A 20,386-nucleotide genomic window follows, 5' to 3' on the forward strand; every position below is an offset into this window, starting at 1 on the left:
CAACTACAGTGTGTACCATACATGTACCATTGTATCAAAGTTTGGATCACGTACTGTATCAGCAAATAAGTACCATGGTACTGACAAAATATATCAAGGTACAATGGACTACCATGGTACCTGTAGCACCTGTTCCGTGGTAAAATGTCCTCAGGAGTTTCCTAGCGATGATGTCACCATAGGGTGTACCTTTACATTTGTCATTTAAAGGCACATTATAAAGGACTTGCATCTGCTTCGCATCGCCAAACAGTAAATCAGTTGTTACACGAGAGAGATCATTGTAATGCTCACTCTACTGTAGAATTCTTTATTTTTAACTATCTAATCCTTTATTTAATCTTGTATTCTGAAAGTCCCATTCTGAAAAGGAGCCCCGACATCACCAAGGGCTCGGTGCCGAAATCTGAGCACATCCTCAGGATAGAGGACCATGATTTCACAATGCGGCCTGGTTTTGGAGGTAAAATTATATATAAAAAATTTAACTCACATATGAACATAAATAATGGAGTAAAAATTTTATATATTTATTTTTTTGTGAAGAATATTTGTATTTATCAACCATTTCAGGGTCAAAAGTAACACTAAAAACTCGTTTTTTGGTGGTGTTCAAGTGAAACAGGGACTTTTGGTTGTACAGAATAACAGAACACAGTTATGAGAGTAAAAAAACTCCCTTTATTTCTCTATATAATCCTCTGCTACACTAATGCACTTATCCCAGAGTTTAACTAGTGCTTGGATATCATGCTGGACTGCCTGCTTCATGTCTGAAATGCTGGCCTCCCAGGAACTCCTTTAATTTACCAGTCTTGTGGAAATGGCATAAAGTGAGGTCAGGTCTGTGAGGTGCATGTGGCAATAACTCCCAGCTGAGTTCCTGTAACATGCAAGTGGTGTTCATGAATGATTCAAAGTTGGCGACAAGTTGTCCATCGATTTTCAAAGATCAAACGTTCCACATCATTCATGGATGTACGGTCTTCTTTAAAACATTTGCACCATTAAATTGTTTTACTGCTGCTAAGAGTCTCATCGCCGCACTGTGCTTGAAGTATTCTGTAAATGTCAATCGTCAATCAAGTCCCGGTTTGACATGAACGCCCCTCGTAGAATCCATACTGGTTTCTTAGCTGTCAATCATGATGCCGCCCCGTAGAAGGTTTTGTGTTGAGTCCTATCATAAACCAAGCTCTTTTAGTAACCTTCGAAAATCTCTCAACTTTGTTTCCAGGCCCAGCTGTTCCTGTGGGTGTGGATGTACAAGTTGAAAGCCTGGACACTATCTCTGAAGTGGATATGGTAAGAGTGACTGCACTGCAATCTTATAATGCAATTTTTTGCAGACTTTTGCACATGTAAATGGGATGTGATTATTCTATAACAATATGTTCATAATCGAGATAAAAAATAAGCAAGGTATACTTTAAATACTTCATTGTTGTGTGTGTCAGGACTTCACCATGACTCTGTACCTGAGGCACTATTGGAAAGACGAGCGCCTGTCCTACGCAGGAAAGACCAACCAGAGCATGACTTTCGATAGCCGGTTAGTAAAGAAGATCTGGGTCCCTGACATGTTCTTCGTCCACTCCAAACGCTCCTTCATCCACGATACGACAACGGACAACGTCATGCTCAGGGTTTATCCCGATGGCAAAGTACTCTACAGCGTCAGGTGAAACAAATGATACTAAAGCTGTGCTTGTTTTAAAAATGCAATCATTTTAATGTTTTTTTTTTTTTTTTTTTGTTATATACAGTTTATAGTATGGAAAATGTGTGTGCCTAGGAAGTTTTTTCTGAAGTTTATACAACATTGAAGTGACCAGTCTTGCATCCCTATAAATTTCACATTGCTCATCCCGCCGTTTTGGGAGATGATTTTATACTGTATGTGCCCCCATTTTTCAGCGTCTCGCTTCAAATGATAATCATTAAAAAAAGAAAATTAAAATGCATATTTACACATTTTAAAAACGAAGCATGAACGTATTAGGATAAGAAGCATTAAGTATTATGAAAAATGGTGTTAAATGATCCTGTCTGAAAATGTAATTTTTCACCCAGATGAGACACTTTTAAGGACCAATACCATGTTTTGGCTGAATATCTACTGTATCACTCGGTCTTACAATATGAACATGTTTCGTTAAACCAAAAACTCCTTTGCAATTAAATTTAACAGAAGGTGAGTTTTGTAACTTGAACTGATCAGCCATAACATTAACCCTGAATTAATAATCATGGATGGACAGTAAAACCTAACAGCTGTTTTCTGCGTCTAAAACTCCTGATTTTAAACCATGAGTTTTCACTCCAAATATTAACTTGAACTATTTTATTACTCTTAATTGCTCTTTATAGATATGATTTCAAAAGTATCTTTACCTTATGTCATATTTGTGTACATGTCCAAGACTTTTACTCAGTACTATAAGTAAAACAGCTGTTAGGTTTTACTGAACATGCTGGAGAATATGAGTTCTTCTGGTAACTTTGTCACACTCGCTCCTTTCTATTCTTATGCAAATCCCAGGAGTGTACATTAGGTTTTTAGTTTCCATATATATTTTTTCTTTACAGCCATGGATACATTCTCCTGTGTTATTTGTTTATTAATTTTTAAGTTATACAGTATATAAAAATACTGAATGATTTTGAACATAATTATGCAGACATGATAAACATATATAACAAAGTCGGTACAGTATATAATATGGTGCCTAAGACTTTTGCACAGTACTGTATACAGTATATATTTCTTAATTGTCTTCCGAACCCATTTCCAAGCATTTTGAGTACTGTAACTATAAGGGTGCTGAATTCAATCAGTAGACCATAATCACTACATGACGGACTGTGGCACGTTTAAGCTCTCATAATCTCCTGGGCAATGGATTGTCCATGGGGTTTTAGTGCTTCCCTTGTGATGTGATGTCACCCTTTAACTCCAGCGTTATTTGAGCCTCTGAAGCTGATATTAGTTAAATCTCCACCATACAGGACATGCACGGTGGTAAAGCTACTTCTATTCCGGGAATTGTGGGATGTGCAGATGTTAGGCCATGTGACTCGACTGTGGGAAACACAAGTCTAGTTTATAGATGAGGGGTTAATCTCCAGGCTGATACTGCATCTGTTTTGCATTCAAGCCAAACACAGCTGGGCGTCTCCTAATATTTGCCTAACCTTTATAGAAAGAGAAAAAATATATATTCATGGAATGTTAATTGTGGGAAAGTCTGAAACTAAACGACTTATATGTGTTCGGAAAGAGTGTTTATCAGTATACTATAGAAAGCACATTTCCATGTAAAGTCTATATTTAGTAATCATACAGGTAGAGTATTTTGTATATAATAACTTAATACATTATTATTGGTTAAATAATCACTGATATCATTTAAAATACAGCAGATCTAAAAGTTCATCGTCAAGTTCATCCATCTCAAGACAGAAAATTCAGCTTATGATGTTCTTATAAAGTCAAACCAGGCCTTTTTATTGTGCAGAATAGAATAAAAACTCAATGTATTGCTCTATATAATCCCCTACTAACGCACTTATCCCAGTGTTTAACCGGTGCTTGGACACCATCAAGGTAGCCACGATCAGACTGCCTGGTTCATGTCTGAAACACTGGCCTCCCAGGAACTCCTTAAATGCCCCAAACATGTGGCAATGGTTTGTAGTGAGGTCATAACTGTACAGGAGACATGCCAATAACTCTCAGTAATGTGCAAGTGGTGTTGATGAATGATTGTGTGTACAGTTCACACACAGACAGATCCGTCTCTAACACAAGATTTGCAAGGATCAGGCGCTTGCTGAATGTCCACGGGAACGAGTGCATATCAATATTGAAGCATGTTTTTACAATCCTTAAAAGGCTTAGAATTTTTGGCGAGTTGTTGTGTCTAAAGTTATAAATGTTTAACATTTTCAGGGTCACGGTCACAGCTATGTGTAACATGGACCTCAGCCACTTTCCTCTTGACACTCAAACATGCTCGCTGGAGATCGAAAGCTGTGAGTGTCTACTTCTTTATTCCAAGACTCAACTCAAACTAAGTAATGATTTTTTTTATTGATCTAGTGTATTATATGTCTTCAACTTTATTCAAGTCCTTTTATCGGCCTCTTCTTAATAGACGCGTACACAGACGATGATCTGATGCTGTACTGGAAGAAAGGGAACGACTCGCTGAAGACAGATGACAAGATCTCACTCTCTCAGTTCCTCATTCAGGAGTTTCACACCACCACCAAACTGGCTTTCTACAGCAGCACAGGTACCGCTTAGTGTGTCTGGAACACTCATGTCCTACTTCCTTTTGTTATACACCACCAGTGCAGTTTCCGCTTGATCTCCTGGACATTTCTAGAGCTGTTTAGAAATGTCCAGGAGATCAGGTTGGGACATATAGGGGAGAGATGGTGAATATATCGGTAGAAGGGTGCTGAGGTTGGAACTGCCAGGCAGGAGGTCTAGAGGAAGACCAAAGAGGAGATTTATGGATGCAGTAAGAGAGGACAGGAAGTTAGTTGGTGTGAGAGAAGAGGATGCAGAGGATAGGGTTAGATGGAGGCAGATGATTCGCTGTGGCGACCCCTGAAAGGGAACAGCTAAAAGACAAAAAAGAACAATCAGTCTTAATTGATTAAACTTTTTAAATTTTGCACTTTCAAGGTGGGTTCATTTCCCACCTTGGGTCTGTGTCCATAGAGTTTGCATGCTCTCCCTGTGCTTGGTGGGTTTCCTCTGGGTTCCCTGGTTTCCTCCCACAATCCAAAGACATGCAGATTAGTTCCCAAATTTCCCATACTGTGTGTGAGTACATTAAGTGTGTGAGTAATGACTGGAGGTCCTACCACAGTCGTAAAAATGGGAATAAATACCATAGCAATGACTACAGGCCTTCATGGTCCCTAGTTGGACTACAGAGGTTCCTAGATGCATGGTGCACAGCATTTCACTGCTTATTAGATTAGATTACTTTAGTGGTTTTTGATAGTTCACACCTGTAGGAAATGAAGCTACTCAAGACAAGTCAGACAAGAAACATTAGTGCTGTTGGAATAAATCGAATTGAAGATCGCAATCAAATGGAATTGAGAGTCCACAGCTCCAGTCATGTCCTTCTCGAGTACTAATCAGTTGTGTCAAAAGTATTTAACATACAAGAAAATTATATAAATATATATATAAATCATTCCTGTTACCTTCCGCGCTGGTGCTTGGTTGTGACATTTCGCTCGAATATTGAGTCTCTATCACAGACATCTTCGTCTACTTATCACAACCTTATCAACCGAAAATGCTATTTTGTTCAAACCTCCTTGCTGGAGTGTGTGACGTGACGTCATGTGCAGGTGCGATGGATCGCGTACCAACCAATAGTGTGTCGGAATGGTGTGTTTATACTTCTCATCCAATCACAATCAAATTCGCTCCATCCGGCTGGCGTGATTTATCCGGATGTTTGTGTTTTGTTGTTGTTTTTTGAATGACAAGCTGAAATAAAATAGAAGTAACGAGGCTATTTTTAAAATGTAAGGAACAGAAAGTACAGATAATTGCGTGAAAATGTAAGGAGTAGAAGTAAAAAGTGGGCTGAAAATTATTACTCCAGTAAAGTATAGATACCCAAAATTTCTACGTATTTGTACTTCGTTACTTGACACCTCTGGTACTAATAGCAGAGTAAGGTGTCTTGGTCTTGACATGGAATTGTAAAAGTGATTCTAATCCTTTTTCTTTGCTAATCTTGTTATTGTAGAATAAGGCTTCCAGGCAAGTAGATTAAAAAATAGAATGAAAAGAAAGCCGCTATTAGTCACATGCGACTCATCACATCGAGTTACAGTAAGTCACACAGATTAGTGTTGAGCTGAGGTCAATAGGGTGCAGGAGGTGAAATGTGATATATTCCGAATCACAATTCATCTGTGTGCTGATTCATACATCACTACACTGACTCCAAAGTAGATTTTTAACATTTTTGTACATTTATAATAAAGATGCACCAACTGATCTGGATGGATTTCAGTTTGATCAGAGATGAGCGATCAGCTTTGGATTCTGAATTGTGCAACGCATGTTTACGTCAAACTGCACGCATTAAAATCTGTTTTTTCCTCCAAACAATACAAGTGAACTAGACTCAAACCCACTTATTACAACCTTTCAGTCTCAAAGCACCAAAAGTGCTAATTTGTCTCGAAGCTCAAGACCCGCATGCTAGCAACTGCTCAACAGATGCTCAAGACTTCGGAGGCTTTTGAGGTGGCAAATGTGACTGTTTTTGTTTTTTTTTAATGAAAATAATGGTACACACTAATCTATTCACATCCTGTGTGGGGGGGATGAATAATTTACTAAGACGTTTGTTAAAGAAATAATAATGATGTTGTATAAGTGCTAGTCGGTAAAAACGTAGCTTTTCATTTCATTTCATTTGAAGTTGTTTTGTAGTGTTTAAAGGGTGCGCTTTGATTTTAAGTGAGAAATCTAATGTTATAAGGAACGCAGCTCATTTAATTACTCATGATCAATTCCATTATGGTTAAAAATCAGTATTCGGTATAAAGTATTAATAAAGTTTTAATCCTAAACATTGTTTTAAAGCACTTCACTGCACACCGTCCAAGCCTTTCATTTGCTATAACGCCACGCTGCCGGTGCAGTGATGTTTAGGGTGCAGTGATGTTTAGGGTGCAGTGATGTTTAGGGGAGTCCTGTTGTCCCCAAACACTGACTTTCACTCTCCTCTTGCAGGTTGGTACAACCGCCTGTACATCACCTTCACCCTGAGACGTCACATTTTCTTCTTCCTGCTGCAGACCTACTTTCCCGCCACTCTGATGGTCATGCTGTCCTGGGTGTCCTTCTGGATCGACCGCCGTGCCGTCCCTGCCAGGGTCCCTCTTGGTAAGACACCAAGATTTTATATCTTTTTTTTTTTCTTTAAATTTTACTCTTTAAGATACTTTAAATATGGTTAGAAAACATTCAGGGTATGAAATGCACATGGCTGTGAGAGTCTTGTAATACTGGCGTTATACTCCGTCATGTGCTTACTTCACCAAGTATATTTTTTAAAGAATGGGAAGGAACCATATTAAATAATGTTTATAATAATAAATAATATTTGCAGAAATTCTATATTTCACCCAATACTCGTAAGTTTTTCTTATTTTTTGTGTTACTTCCTCAGGCATCACCACGGTGCTCACCATGTCCACCATCATCACAGGTGTAAATGCGTCCATGCCCAGAGTGTCCTATATCAAAGCCGTAGACATTTACCTCTGGGTCAGCTTCGTCTTCGTCTTCCTTTCCGTCATCGAGTACGCGGCTGTCAACTACCTGTCCACTCTGCAGGAGCGCAGAGAGAGGAAGCTCAGAGAGAGGGTAAGATGAAGCCATGGGTCCTACAGTCAGACTGTTAAAGATCATATGAACATGTGGATAAAATTAAATTGTCCTTCTATTTAACTTGGAGACGGTTTGTTTGGTTTAATTTAGACTAGGCAGCGTAGTGGTTAGCACTGTCGCCTCGCACCTCCCGCGACCTGTATACAGGATTAAGCGATATAGATGATAAGTGAGTAATTTGAACTAGTGTTTCCTAAAATGTGGGTGTTATAGCCCTCTAGTGGACCATAAGAGAACTGCAGGTGGGCCACAAGCTTTTTTTTTTTTTCATTTAAAATTTAATAATTAAATTAAATTTACATTTAAAAAGTCACCAGAACTCATTAAATTATGCCATGGAATATAAACAAAGTGACATCATTTATCTTATTCGCATTGTGTAGACGTGATTAAAGGTTTGGGTCAGCGATGGAAGATTTTCAATTTTTTTTTTCTTTTAGAAACATTTAAATAATTAGCATTATTACTTCCTAAATTAATGTGCCATATTTATAACAAGTGTTCATCTGTGAACCCAATAGCTGCCGTGCACATGCGGGATGTCTCACGCAGGCCACGTGATGATGAGCAGCAGCTACAGCGAGATGGACACCATGACTACAGGTCATTACGGCGTGTCCGAGGTGAACGGAGACAAGCGCGAGCACATGCTGGTGCAGTTGGCCATGGACAAGGAGCGTGGCGCTAACAGCCGAGTCGGAAAGTCCCGCCCCTACGTCAGCCTCTGGATCGACACGCACGCCATAGACAAGTACTCGCGTGTGATCTTTCCCGGAGCTTACACTCTCTTCAACATCATATACTGGTCCATTTATTCCTAACAGCCGCTGCTGCTGCTGCTTCTACCGGAGACGACATCCAGATAGTGTTATCACGATGGAGATACACTCCAGCCTGTTCAGTCTGCTCCAACAGCTGCTGGTCCTGATAACCCCAGTCATCTGGAACAGAGATGTTACTGAATATGAGGTCCTATTCTGACATGAACAGATATACATTTATGCATTGAAAATATAAATAGCAGCACTGTTTTGCACTGATATTCTGGAAAGATTTAGAATAAAGCATGACGGGCGTTCAAGTCAAACCGGGACTTGTAATGAGATTTCTCATGAATGAGGGTGCAAAACTGACATTTATAAAAGGATTTAAGCACAGTGCACACCACTTGCACATTAAAAGAAGTTATTGCCACATCATTATACAGTACTATTTCCACATACATTGAGCTATTAAAGATTACAGTTCCTGGGAGGCCAGTGTTTCAGGAAGAGAAAACTTTCTACCTTGATAGTATCCAAAACCTAGTAATTAAAAAAAAAAAAAAAAAAAAAAAAAAAAAAAATCCCGGTTTGACTTGAACACCCCTTGTCCTTGAACTTGAGCATTGTAGTTGCAGTACAAAGCAATTTTTCTCTTTGCATACTCCAGGAAGTTGGGATCAGAACATAGGGGCAGCGGGCCTGAAGCAAATATGTCATGGGTCATGTTGTGCCAGGGGCAGTTTGGCACTGCTTTATGTCCATTTCACAAAACAGCAGAGCAGGAAGGAAGATGCCAGGCTTTCACATCCTCACTGTGTGCTAATATTATGGTTGGATTTTTTTCTTTCTGTGACGATGACATCCCCGTCACCTTTAATAGGGGTTAGTACAGTATTTCCTCTGGTGATGAGAGAGATTAACCTTTCGAAGGCATGTGTGCATAAATTCTAGATTCAGGAATAAACATGCTCCACACACTGCAAAACACGTCAGCAGCATATAAAGCGCATGCAACGAGCACACACCCCATGCATACAACAGGTTAATGATAAGCAGCGCATGTGTACATGTTTAACACATCAATTAATGTCGTGTACATATAAATGTGCAACTTCTGAACCAAACGGAGCAGAAGAGCTGTATCTACACCCGTATCTAAGTGATGCTTATTAGACGTGTAAGTCATTGACTGTCGATCAGATTCAAATTTAATTTGGGGAATTTATTTGTTTGTTTGTTTATTTATTTATATATTGGTTTGTTGAATTTGATTAGATAATGCTAATGTTTATTGTTTGGTTCCTCTCAAGCAGCTACGTTACAGTATGTTTTAAAAATGTTTTAAAGTGTTAAAAACCTCTAAATATATATAATATGCATTCATTTTTAAATGCGTGTAACTTTTTTTTTTTTGTAAATGTTATATTTTGTATAAAGTGATTATCTTCCAGTCCAGTAGGTGGCGGTCATGCACCAACCGCTCATAAATTTAAGAAGAAGAAGCCACACCTTCACAAAATGGGGATCAGAGCCCCATCTATGATTTGTGCTGCCACCTTGTGGTGTAGTCGAATGATTGCTATTAAAATATGTTGGTTTACATCGAAGAAGCTATAGATAGTGAATATAAAGTTTACTTTTCAGTGTACCTATGCGGCAAATTAATTAATTATAAATATTCAGCTCCTTAGGCATACAAAGATACCCGTTTTTTACATATTTTCTTTATAAAACTCTGGATTAATGTGCTGCATAGTTACTCTCTCATCTTTTATACCACTTTATCCTGTATACAGGGTCGCGTGGGGCCTGGAGCCTATCCCAGGAGACTTGGGTGGGGTACATCCTGGGTGGGGTGCCAATCCATCGCAGGCCAAGACATACAATTACACACTCATTCACACAATATGGGCAATTTGAAAACAGCAATTAGCTTAATCTGCATGTCTCTAAACTGTGGGAGGAAACCAGATTACCAGGAGAATGAGAGGTGGGAATCGAACCCGGACCCTGAAGGTTCAAGACGACATTGCTAACCCATGTCACTGTGGGGTTTTATATATTTCTAGTATTTAATATGAAAAATATTTACAAACAATTAATTTGCTGCATAGTTACAATCAAAAATATACTTTATATTTGCTTTTTATAGTTTTTTTTTTCAAAGAGAACCAACATATTTTGAAAGTCATTACTTAATTGTACCACAAGGTGGCAGAAAGTATCACAGTTGGCGTGGGCTACATGTGTTACAGTAGGGCTACATGTATAGCCCTGCCCCTGGCATGCGCAAACATAAGGGTTTATTTTCAAGTCAATCAGTCATGGCTTGATTCTGAATCGAAAGCTGACCCAGCTCGATTAAGGGCGTTTTCACATTAGGGTCACAAGATCGTTTCCGAGAACACTTAAACCCCAAAGTCTGGTTAATTTTCATCAGATCGATCACCCGATCGTTCCACACTCTGGAACCGTGCCCGAGTCTGCTGGAGAAGGTAGTCTCAGGAACGATACGCCGTACTATTTGCAGATTAGATGCCGTCGGTCTGCTCTAAAAGCTCTGTGCGTGTAGCACGCTTCATCTCATCCTCTGACCTACACAGTCATCGCTGATAAGTAGGAAGGCACACGAGGATGTTTGCTCTTGACATTTCTTCTGAAATATTTATAATATTAGGCTTAGTGAGGAGGTTAACTTCTTCGTTCTAATCTTGTCTTGTGTTTAATGGCGGCTCACAAACCAAGTAGGTGCATACTGCCACCTGCTGTATTGGAGGGTGAAAATATGCACGCGTACCCAAGTACGAAGAACAAAGAGCAAGGTGAATCCTGAATCGCGCAGCTCCCATGCTTATGTTTATGCTTGACCAGAATGCCATCATCAGAAATGTTAACTCCCTTGTAAAGAAAAATGGTTTATTGCTAGAGAAGAAATCCATATTATATGTGAGTGAAATGTAAGCCTGAGTGCATGGCTCATCCCTAAAGACACCAGTTTGTAGTTAGCATAGAGATCAAAGCTACGCTCGGAGTAGTCGTCTGTGTGCATGGATAGTGCATGGTGAAGAGAAAGTGTGTGGACACTTTTTTCATCTTTAATAAACTTCAGTGTAAATATTAACTTCACTTTGACTCAATAGTTTTTAAGCTATACATATAAATCTATCTTTGTGAATTAATTTATGAATTTATGAGTACACACTTTAAAAATTCAAAGTCATTAAGACAAAGCCAAAAGACAGTAAGTATGCACATTTCATGCCACTAGAACTTTTTTAAAATAACAAAAGTGTCCGAATGCTTATTTCATGTATTGCATTGGTGAATAAACGTTAAAATATGTATAATTTAATATGGTTAATTGACTTTTTTTCTTACATTCCAGTACCCATGAGAGCGCATGATGGTCCACTTATTGCTGTTGTTTTTCCCCTGTCAGAATGTCTCGTCTCTCCTGTTAAACCTGGCTCAGTTTGTACAAAGTTATATATACAAATAAAGAGCACTTATTATGCAAAATTCACTTTTTCGTCATTTTTAGACATTCAGATGGGTCTCTAGTAGAAACAATATGAGGAACATATATTCTCTGCTTTATGTTCTTTTTTTGTATTTGCTGAGGTTTAAACAAACCAATTAGATTTATCCTCCTAATGTGACCTCATATAAGAAGAGCCCCTTTCCTGGTTTGTTTAATCGGATCTTCTGTTCTCTAGCGAGGCGTGGCTCGGGAGTAACATATTTACATAGACACTGAAACGGTGTGTTTGAAAAAGGAGTGAAACTGAGGAAGTTTAAGGGATTTAAAAATGCATCATCTAAGGAATATTTTACCTGAAGCATTAACACATTATTATTATTATTATTATTATTATTAATAATAATAATAATAATGATAATAATAAACAAAATCCCCTGGCACAGCCCATATGCACATTGTTATAATTAAAACCAAGACAGAGAAAAAAAGGCAATAAGTACAACAGACACAAAACACTATTAGATATAAACCTGTGTTGTTCTGTTTTGAGAAGCTCTAAGGGCACTTTATCTTCAGACTCACCAGAAGCTCAGTACTGTATGCACTTACAGCAGAACCTCAACATACGAATGGATTCACTTACGCATTTTCACCTTTCACAGAAATTTGGATTGCATAAGAAGCTTTTCGGCAGACGAATGAATGAATGAATCAAAAGTCCGGGAGCCGCTCAGAATGTATTTGTGTCAGTGGATTTAATGTCTATTTATTTCATATTTTACTTTATTTATATGTCTTTTCTAAATGTTTTTATTGTTTTATATGCAAAAATACGAATATAGTGTTGGAAATAGTTTAATATAGTGCCTCCTGAACTAAGTGAATTTGTAAGCCAAGGTTCCACTGTATATCCTTTGTGTCGATGTGATAAATGTCTGTGAGTTATTTGTACACCAGGGCTTTCCATTGTTCTATTGCATAAACGCCAATTTAGCAAACTGCACCTTATTTACCCAATAAAGTGTGTTGGCATTCTTTCTCCTTTCTTTTATGATGGACAAAGAGTCTAAGAGAGAATGTTCTAAAAAATAGATTGTTCTAAAAATAGGTAAGAAAATAAAAGATTTAATACTTGTCTCAGTGCAGAAAACAGCAGTGGTGGATCAGTGGTAGGTTACTCGCAGAAGGCCCAGGTTCCATTCCCAGCCAATCACCAAACCACAGCCACTGGACGCAGTGCTGGACGCGGGCTGTGTCAGGGAGAGCACCCGGTGTAATTTAATATTTTATATCCCCACCATAAAATATTAAATTACACCGGATGCTTGAGTTGACATCAACCAACATTTAATATCCTCACCATTCTTTAAAAACAGGAAGTTGTAAGCAGATAGTTCCTAGTAGCCCTGGCTGCAGCCTGAAGTATCAGAGCAGAGCTGCACTTTGAGCATTTTGCCTCTCCACACACAGACCCGAGGCGAGAATCGAACCCACGACCCTGGAAAGGAAACGTGGTGCATGGTGGCATAGTGGTTAGCACCGTTGCCCTACACCGCCAGGGTTGTGGGTTCGATTCTCGTAAGGCAACAGTGCTAACCACAATGCACCATTTAAAAAAATAATAATAATTTTTATACTGAATACATACGTATAGTGTATATACGGTGGCTTAGTGGTTAGCACTGTTGCCTTGCACCTCCAGATTCGAGTCCCACCTCAGGGTCTGTGTGCATGGAGTTTACATGTTCTCCCTGTGCTTGGTGGGTTTCCTTCAGGTTCTCCAGTTTCCTTCCAGAGTTCAATGACATGCAGATTAGGCTAATTGGTTTTCCTAAATTGCATGTGTGTATACTGTATGATTAGTACCCCATCTCATGCCTTAAGTCTCCTGGGATAAGCACAGGTTCCCCGAGCCTCGGGACAGAGGATTAAGTGGTATAGACAATAGACAAGTATATCAGACTCAAATAGTAAGAAGCATCCATCACTCACTGTATAGGTTTTTGGCCAAACCTTCATTTACATCGTATCCACATACATATATACAATATGGAGTTGGTCCCCTTATATGGCTATAACAGTTTCTACACTCTTCTTGGAAGGCTGTGGACAAGATTTTTGAGTGTTTCTGTGGAAATTTGTGTCCTTTCATTCTGTAGAGCATTTATGAGGTCGGGCAGGGATGTTGGACGAGAAGGTCTGGATTACAATCTCCGTTCCAGTTCATCCCAAAGGTGCTCGATGGGGTTGAGGTCCGGGTTCTGCGTTAACTCATCAAACTATGTCTTTATAAACCTTTATTTATGCACTGGGGCACAGTCATGTTGAAATAGAAAAGGGCCTTTAACAAACTGTTGGAAGCATAGCATTGTCCAGATGTCGCTGGTGTGCTAAAGCATTGAGATTGCCCCCTGAAACACCTCAATTTAATAATGAAGAAGTTTGGACAGATATACTTTGTGTGATATGCTGTGAAGTTCACTAACATGTCAGATATTACACTCAGCATAATAAATGTTCCTAATAAAGTGCTCATTAAGTACACATGCCCAGATCAGGTCAGTTATTTAACAGTTTTAGTGATAACTTTCTATTTTATTATCTTTGATTGAAGATGCTAAGCATGTGCACTGTGAGTCTGTGTGTAGTGCGCTCCCCTCTCCACTGGGTGGCGGTAAAGCGCGACGTCATCGTCCAGCTCCCCAAGAGAAGAAGGAGGGTTTGGTGTTTAGTTAGCAGTGATGGCGTCGTACTGGAGGATGTTGGTGTTATTGATCTCTTCGGTGTTGGTGTGTGTTTCGGCGGAGACGCGACCGTTCGGCACGGTGAGTGTTTAAACACGGGGGCACGAAACGCTGAGCAGCGGCTGCGCGAGACGAACACGGTGTTTAAATCCGTTAGCGACCGTTGCTAGCAGGTGACTAGCTTCACGGGCTGACCTGCTCCAACTGTTATGTGATATGTCATCAGATATGTGTCGCTTTACTTGCTTGTTTCACGACAGTGAATTAAAAAAAAATATATTATTTGTACCTGTCATTAATATAGAAATAGATTTACGTATAGATTATGTTTTGTTTTTATCTCTCACCCGTATTTGGACAAGCCCCGCCCCCCTATGCATTATGATTGGCTGCTTGTTCGGTCAGTGGAGTGGGCGTTGCCGAGCAATACGCAGCAGTAGCCAATCACAAAACAGGAGCAGGGGCTTGTGGAAAGTGGGTAGGGAAAAAAATTCCTGATTTTCACAGTGAATTAAACTCTGTTTCTGTGCTGTTCTGTAATCTGACCCGAGCCGGACCGGGACACTAAGGGTTAGTGGGGCAAATCAGTAAGAATGGAGGCACTTCATGCAGCATTAGGGGGTCATATTACATACTGGAAGTCAGTGGGAGGCAGATCAGGTCTCATGGACCTGAAGATGAATATGGAAACCTACTGGAAATCACTTTATGGAATCTATTCTTGGTGTCGTGTCAGGATTCTTACTGGGAATCTTACTGGGAGTCGAGTTAGGGATCATACAGGGAGTCATTTTAAAAATCATCCTGTGAGATTAAGAATCATTCTGGCTTCTAACTGGTGAATGGTAATCCAATCCCAGGTGCTGCTGTAGCCTCCCGCAGTCGAGACCTGAGAGAGAGAGAAAGCTGATTGGCCGAGCTCTCTCAGAGGGGAGCGACGGGAGGCGCTCTCACATCAATCATGACTGATAAGCCAATCACAGGCGTCTGTGAGCTCACGCACGCTGTCCTGATAAGTCTCCCTGGTCGGTTGTTGTATTCTTGATGGCGGAGTTCCCTGATGGTGGCTGAGCTGTAATTAGGGAGAAAATTGTGAAAAAGGGCATCTTAGAAATTATTCTGCGAGTCATATTATGAAGAATTATTCCGCAAGTCATATCAAGATTCATACTGTAAGCCGTAATGTTAGGAATCGTCCTGCGAGTCATTTTTGAAAATCATTAATTAAATATCATCATTAATTGCAGTCACGCAGCCTGATATCAGTTGTAATAGTGATTTGTATTGTTCGATTAAGACTGTCGACCTGTGTGCTAAGGGGAAGCATTACAGGCAACATTCTCAGTAACACTGTGTACGTGTGTGTGTGTAATTCGTTGTGTGTATCAACAGGAAAATGTGATTAACGTGACCGCATTTAGTGAAAATGAGGAGTCGACCTACAACGTGCAGGTAACCAAACACACACCCACTAAATCTTCACTGACGGTTTTTACCCCGTCCCATGTGTATTTTAAATGGCTGTTTGACTCATCACTATTGTTGAAGATGTTTTATTCAGCTGATGTCTTTCAGTTTTTAGCTTTACATCAGATCTTTTCTGTCACATCAAATATTATTATCTGTGTATATTATAAATGTGTGTAATCACTTTGTCTCCTTTTTTGTCCCCCCCCCCTCAGGTGATGCATGTGTTTTCTGTACAGTGGCCTAATAGAGCCATTATAATGTTATATGTTAAGAATGATGGAAGCGGACAGCTATGTACCTGAGGGCTTTCTATTCCTCGTCCTTTTCAGATAAGCTTAAACGTCAGCCTGGTGGACAATAAAACTACCGTCAACGGGGTTCCACTCAAGCCGTCCGAGGTGATGAGGATGCCCTGCCAGGCTTTGCTGTGTGAGTACACGTGTAGAGCCGTCCGCGTTAGCGCCGTGTGACCCAAACCTGATGGAATTAATAGATGTTAGACCCTCTATTCCCACAGCGTGAGCGTTCCTAACACACTCTCCTGTCTCCACAGTGGACGATGGTAACGTGAGCCTGAGTGACGATGCTGGGATGTTGATCAGCAGCGTGCTGAGGCTGATGCTGGATCACTCGTATATGCAGAGCGAAGCAGGAGACGAAGTGCTGCTGCTGACTCTGGGTCAGGAGATGATCCAGCTGGGTGAAGAGAAGGTCTGTATACAGACTTTATATTATGTGATATAAATTTGATGTTCCACACTTACAACAGAAGACTGGAATTAATGTAGATTTAAATGTAGCTTCGTTATAAATGGGATAAATTATATTTTAGTAGAGCTGAAAAAAAAAAGAGACAGCACTGTTATATTTGAGGTGTAAGAATCATTGCGTTACATTATAAATATTCGTGTCAAAGGCGTAGAAGACTCACTTTGTCGGACTTAAGAACAAATCTGACTTACGAATGTACTTCTGGAACGGAACTCATTCATAAGTCGGGACGACCTGGACTGTTGATAGAGTTTGATTTTCAAGCATTGTGGTTTCCACTGCTCCAGTCCAGTAGGTGGCAGTATTGCACCAGCAGCTTTTAAAGAAACGCTTAGTATTGCTAATCTTACAAAATTTTGTAAGTGTTTGTATTTTCCATTAAAGCTGTAGTATGTTTTCGAGTAATTGATCGATTCCCAATCTAAAACGCAAACTTTGAACCAACAACAAAAAAAAGAAAAATCAATTCACTGTCACGGCTCTACTTGTTAGGCTCGCAGTTTTAAGCATATTTGCTTCAGACAGAAAACAGGCAACTTACTAACGAAACCCTTTTTTAAAAATCTGATATATTAACCTGCTAAAATTTAATTATTTATAGTCATTAAGTGAGGAATAAAACACTCAGGGGTGTGCATTATAGGAAATATAATCAACTGTCGTTCTCCCTAATTGCGCAGGTCTGGCAGCCCGACGTGTGGGAAGTGAAAATGCTCCTGAACCAGACCTCCTCCGAGGTCACCCAGGAACACAACATCTACCCAGCGAGATCCAGCAAGATTGTCGCCATGCCGCGAGAAAACGACATCATCATGAGTGAAGAGTACATCGCCAAAACAGGCTGGTCTTTCCTTTGATCTTATCTGATTAAACGCCTTTTAAACCTTGTACCTGTAACCCGTCGCTAACGATCACTTTTCCTCCTCCTTTTCGATAGTTGAGGACCCGGTCCTTCACACGACCAGCCACTACCCGCTGAGGCAGGCGGAAACCACGCAGGAGGAGACGGCCGCTCCGGGGAAGCTTCCAGAGACGCCACTGCGCATGGAACCCAACATGATGTACGAGGACGCACCCGAGGACAACGTCAATACCGACGATCTGCTCTCGGAAGTCCCTCTCCGCCAGTCGCCCTCGTCTTATAATGTGAGGAACCCGCAACGAACTCGTAACAACAGATTTGTTTATCTGAAGAAGAAAAAAAAAGGATTTTGATTAAAGCTGCTTTTACACTTTTTCTCTCAAACAAACACGAAGGAGAAATCGAGTGAATAATAAGGTCTTCAGGAGATCGAAATTAAATCAGGTTCATTAGCTGAAACGGTCATGATTCAGTCTTTGCATTCGGAGTTGGGGGAAGTGGGCGTGGCCCAATCAATCAAACTGCAGCCATTCTGATGTCCATTCATTTGTTTTGCAAATTCCTGAAATAAACGCGAGCAATTTGCGCGTTCTCTCCGACTCTGTGCAGGTGGTGTGTCGGTGGGTGGAGGAGCTCAGGGACCGGCTGAGACGCTTCTGCTCCGAGTCTCTGCCTCTGTTCTTCCTCATCATGTGGGTGGTGGTCGTCGGCGTCGTCGGCTCTGCGGTTATCATCAAGATCCTCGACCTCTTGTTTCCTACATGTGAACACAAGTACGACTTCTTTATCTTACACACACACACTCCATGATTCTTATTGAACGTTATAGGAAATAGGAAAATAATCAGCTTCGTGGCAGCAGCAGTAAAACTCTGGTTCATCTCAGCGCTCTGGTGTTGATTGTTTCCCTAAAACAGCGTGTTTTCACCACAAGTTGTATAATCCTGTCAGTCCATAATACACAGCCTGGTTAAAAAAAAAAAAATTATTTCATTTAGTTACATTTATTTTTCATTACAACACACTCCCAGAACTCCTCCTTCACACTCCATCAGCGAAGAAAAACTCAGTACATTCAGATCGTCAGCTGACTTCGTTTTATTGCCACAAAAGAGTCTTTTTCTCGACCTGAGTAACCGAAGCAACACCATCACAGTATCAGTTCCCTCTGAGCTCAGGTTCATAAAAATAAAGCATGACTCAGCATTTTTTTCTTTTTTTTAATAGTTCATGATGTAGAGTTCTATATCATGGTTATATCCGGGTTTTCCGATTTTAAAGTAGACCAGAGTCTCTTTTTATCTTAGTCCTGGAATATTAGTCCTTAGTCCTGATTTTTTAAAATTTTATATCATGTAAACTTTTAACCAAGTATTTAAGTGTTTTTTTTGTTTATCATGATTTTTTTTTCTTTCCCCGCCTTAAAGTTGACAGTTCAGCCCTTTCCTCCCAGGCTTTAACAACTTGAAGGATTCTTACCCCAGTTCTAATATCCTTAGTTGTTTTCTTTGCTTGATGCAGCCCAATAATTTGATCCTTCTTAAATAATTACTTTTTTTTTTTTTTTTTTTAATCAGGAAGTGTACCATTAAATTTATGCATTCAAAAGACAAAATAACGATTGTTGTTTTTGTGTCAGGGCTTTTTTCCAGCTGAACCCTGAGACCTTGATGCCGGAGGAGGAGAAGCAGAGTCTGATCGAGAACGTGGAGCTGGAGGTGGAAGAGCCAGAGAAAAGCCCTGAAAAGGGAGAGCTGTACTGATTTCTTTCTTTTTTTTTTTTGTCCCCTCCTATCCCTCGTTACCTGCTTTTGTGGTTTCTGTGAGTGTTTCCCTTTCCGAATGTAGCACTTTACGAGTCTCGGATCGCTCCATTTTCTTTATCCTAAAGAGTGAGCGATGTTTCTGTTTCAGAGGCTTTGTCCGAATTTAATATTAACTATTTACTATTTTTTTGTTTGGGTTTTTCCAAGTTATTGCTGTCGCATCGTGTGTCTATGGGGAAAAAAAATAAATCCTGTTGTGTATGATATATGATATTTATGCACTTGTCACATTAAGATGTGAACGTGGAATGAGACATGATAAAGTTTCGGGACCAAGCCGTGTGGTATACAAGGTCTGTGTTTATAATCGGTGTATAGAGCTGAAGCGGAGGAAACAATTTCCAAGAAGAAGAAGACAGAATGAAGTTTGCAAATGAAGGGGGAACAAGCCACATTTTAGTGCACCTTTTGTGAAACTGGAGATTGATTCACTTTTTTTTTTTTTTCTTCCACCCTGTGGACGTTATACGGTCGTGGTAAAATGTTCGTTGTAAAAATCGACCCACGTTGGCATGCACCTGCTCTCAGACTACAATCAATCATGAATTAAGGTCGTGATTAAGCACAGCTGAATATGAAATGTTTTTTTATTTAATCTCGTCAGAAGCATGTGATCTGAAACAGTGAACAGTGCTTACACTATGTTTTTATTTCATTCTGTATTTCATGCCATGCTTTTCTTCAGATTTATTAAACGGTTTAAATATATCTCGCATCACTGGTGACGAGGGTGAAAACAGACCATGACCATTTATGGTCTAATTCTCAAATCTGATTGGTCCTGAAGTGTTGATTAATTTTCTGTTGATAAGTTTGACAGCAGCATTATATCTCTGTGAAATGAGTCTGCCTTTGAGAGAGAAAGAGAGGAGTGACGTTTGTGTATAAAGATGTAAAATCATTACTGTAGAAATAAAACGGGCTGTTAGTGAAAAATAATCAACTTCAAAGCAGTCACATGGTGTTTCATTCTATACTTGTACATCAAGAACAGCTTTCATCTCTATTCACGCGCATGATCCAC

At 39.8% G+C, this 20,386-nt stretch overlaps 2 protein-coding genes across 2 annotated transcripts; both read left to right on the plus strand.

Moving 5' to 3' along the window:
* The first annotated feature begins 368 nt into the window (after positions 1-368).
* LOC128512410 (gamma-aminobutyric acid receptor subunit rho-1-like) lies at positions 369-8,468 on the plus strand. Its single transcript, XM_053485678.1, has 8 exons — positions 369-463; positions 1,238-1,305; positions 1,458-1,681; positions 3,953-4,035; positions 4,158-4,298; positions 6,785-6,937; positions 7,224-7,420; positions 7,966-8,468. The coding sequence occupies exons 1-8, from the start codon at positions 445-447 to the stop codon at positions 8,263-8,265; spliced, it is 1,185 nt and encodes a 394-aa protein (XP_053341653.1). The 5' UTR covers positions 369-444; the 3' UTR covers positions 8,266-8,468.
* A 5,922-nt stretch (positions 8,469-14,390) lies between these two features.
* Positions 14,391-20,301, plus strand: ginm1 (glycoprotein integral membrane 1). Its single transcript, XM_053480866.1, has 8 exons — positions 14,391-14,514; positions 15,826-15,885; positions 16,233-16,332; positions 16,457-16,614; positions 17,355-17,514; positions 17,612-17,820; positions 18,146-18,309; positions 19,176-20,301. The coding sequence occupies exons 1-8, from the start codon at positions 14,431-14,433 to the stop codon at positions 19,297-19,299; spliced, it is 1,059 nt and encodes a 352-aa protein (XP_053336841.1). The 5' UTR covers positions 14,391-14,430; the 3' UTR covers positions 19,300-20,301.
* Positions 20,302-20,386: the final 85 nt, after the last annotated feature.

This window comes from Clarias gariepinus, chromosome 2 (assembly GCF_024256425.1).
Source record: "Clarias gariepinus isolate MV-2021 ecotype Netherlands chromosome 2, CGAR_prim_01v2, whole genome shotgun sequence".
Lineage (NCBI taxonomy): Eukaryota > Metazoa > Chordata > Actinopteri > Siluriformes > Clariidae > Clarias > Clarias gariepinus.

Excerpts from the sequence above, each read along its gene's own strand:
- LOC128512410 (XM_053485678.1), top strand. Across the intron at positions 1,306-1,457 it reads CTATCTCTGAAGTGGATATG|GACTTCACCATGACTCTGTA; the intron begins GTAAGAGTGACT and ends TGTGTGTGTCAG. Across the intron at positions 6,938-7,223 it reads CCCTGCCAGGGTCCCTCTTG|GCATCACCACGGTGCTCACC; the intron begins GTAAGACACCAA and ends TTACTTCCTCAG.
- ginm1 (XM_053480866.1), top strand. The coding sequence starts at position 14,431 with ATGGCGTCGTACTGGAGGATGTTGGTGTTATTGATCTCTTCGGTGTTG. Across the intron at positions 16,333-16,456 it reads GCCCTGCCAGGCTTTGCTGT|TGGACGATGGTAACGTGAGC; the intron begins GTGAGTACACGT and ends CTGTCTCCACAG. Across the intron at positions 16,615-17,354 it reads TCCAGCTGGGTGAAGAGAAG|GTCTGGCAGCCCGACGTGTG; the intron begins GTCTGTATACAG and ends CTAATTGCGCAG.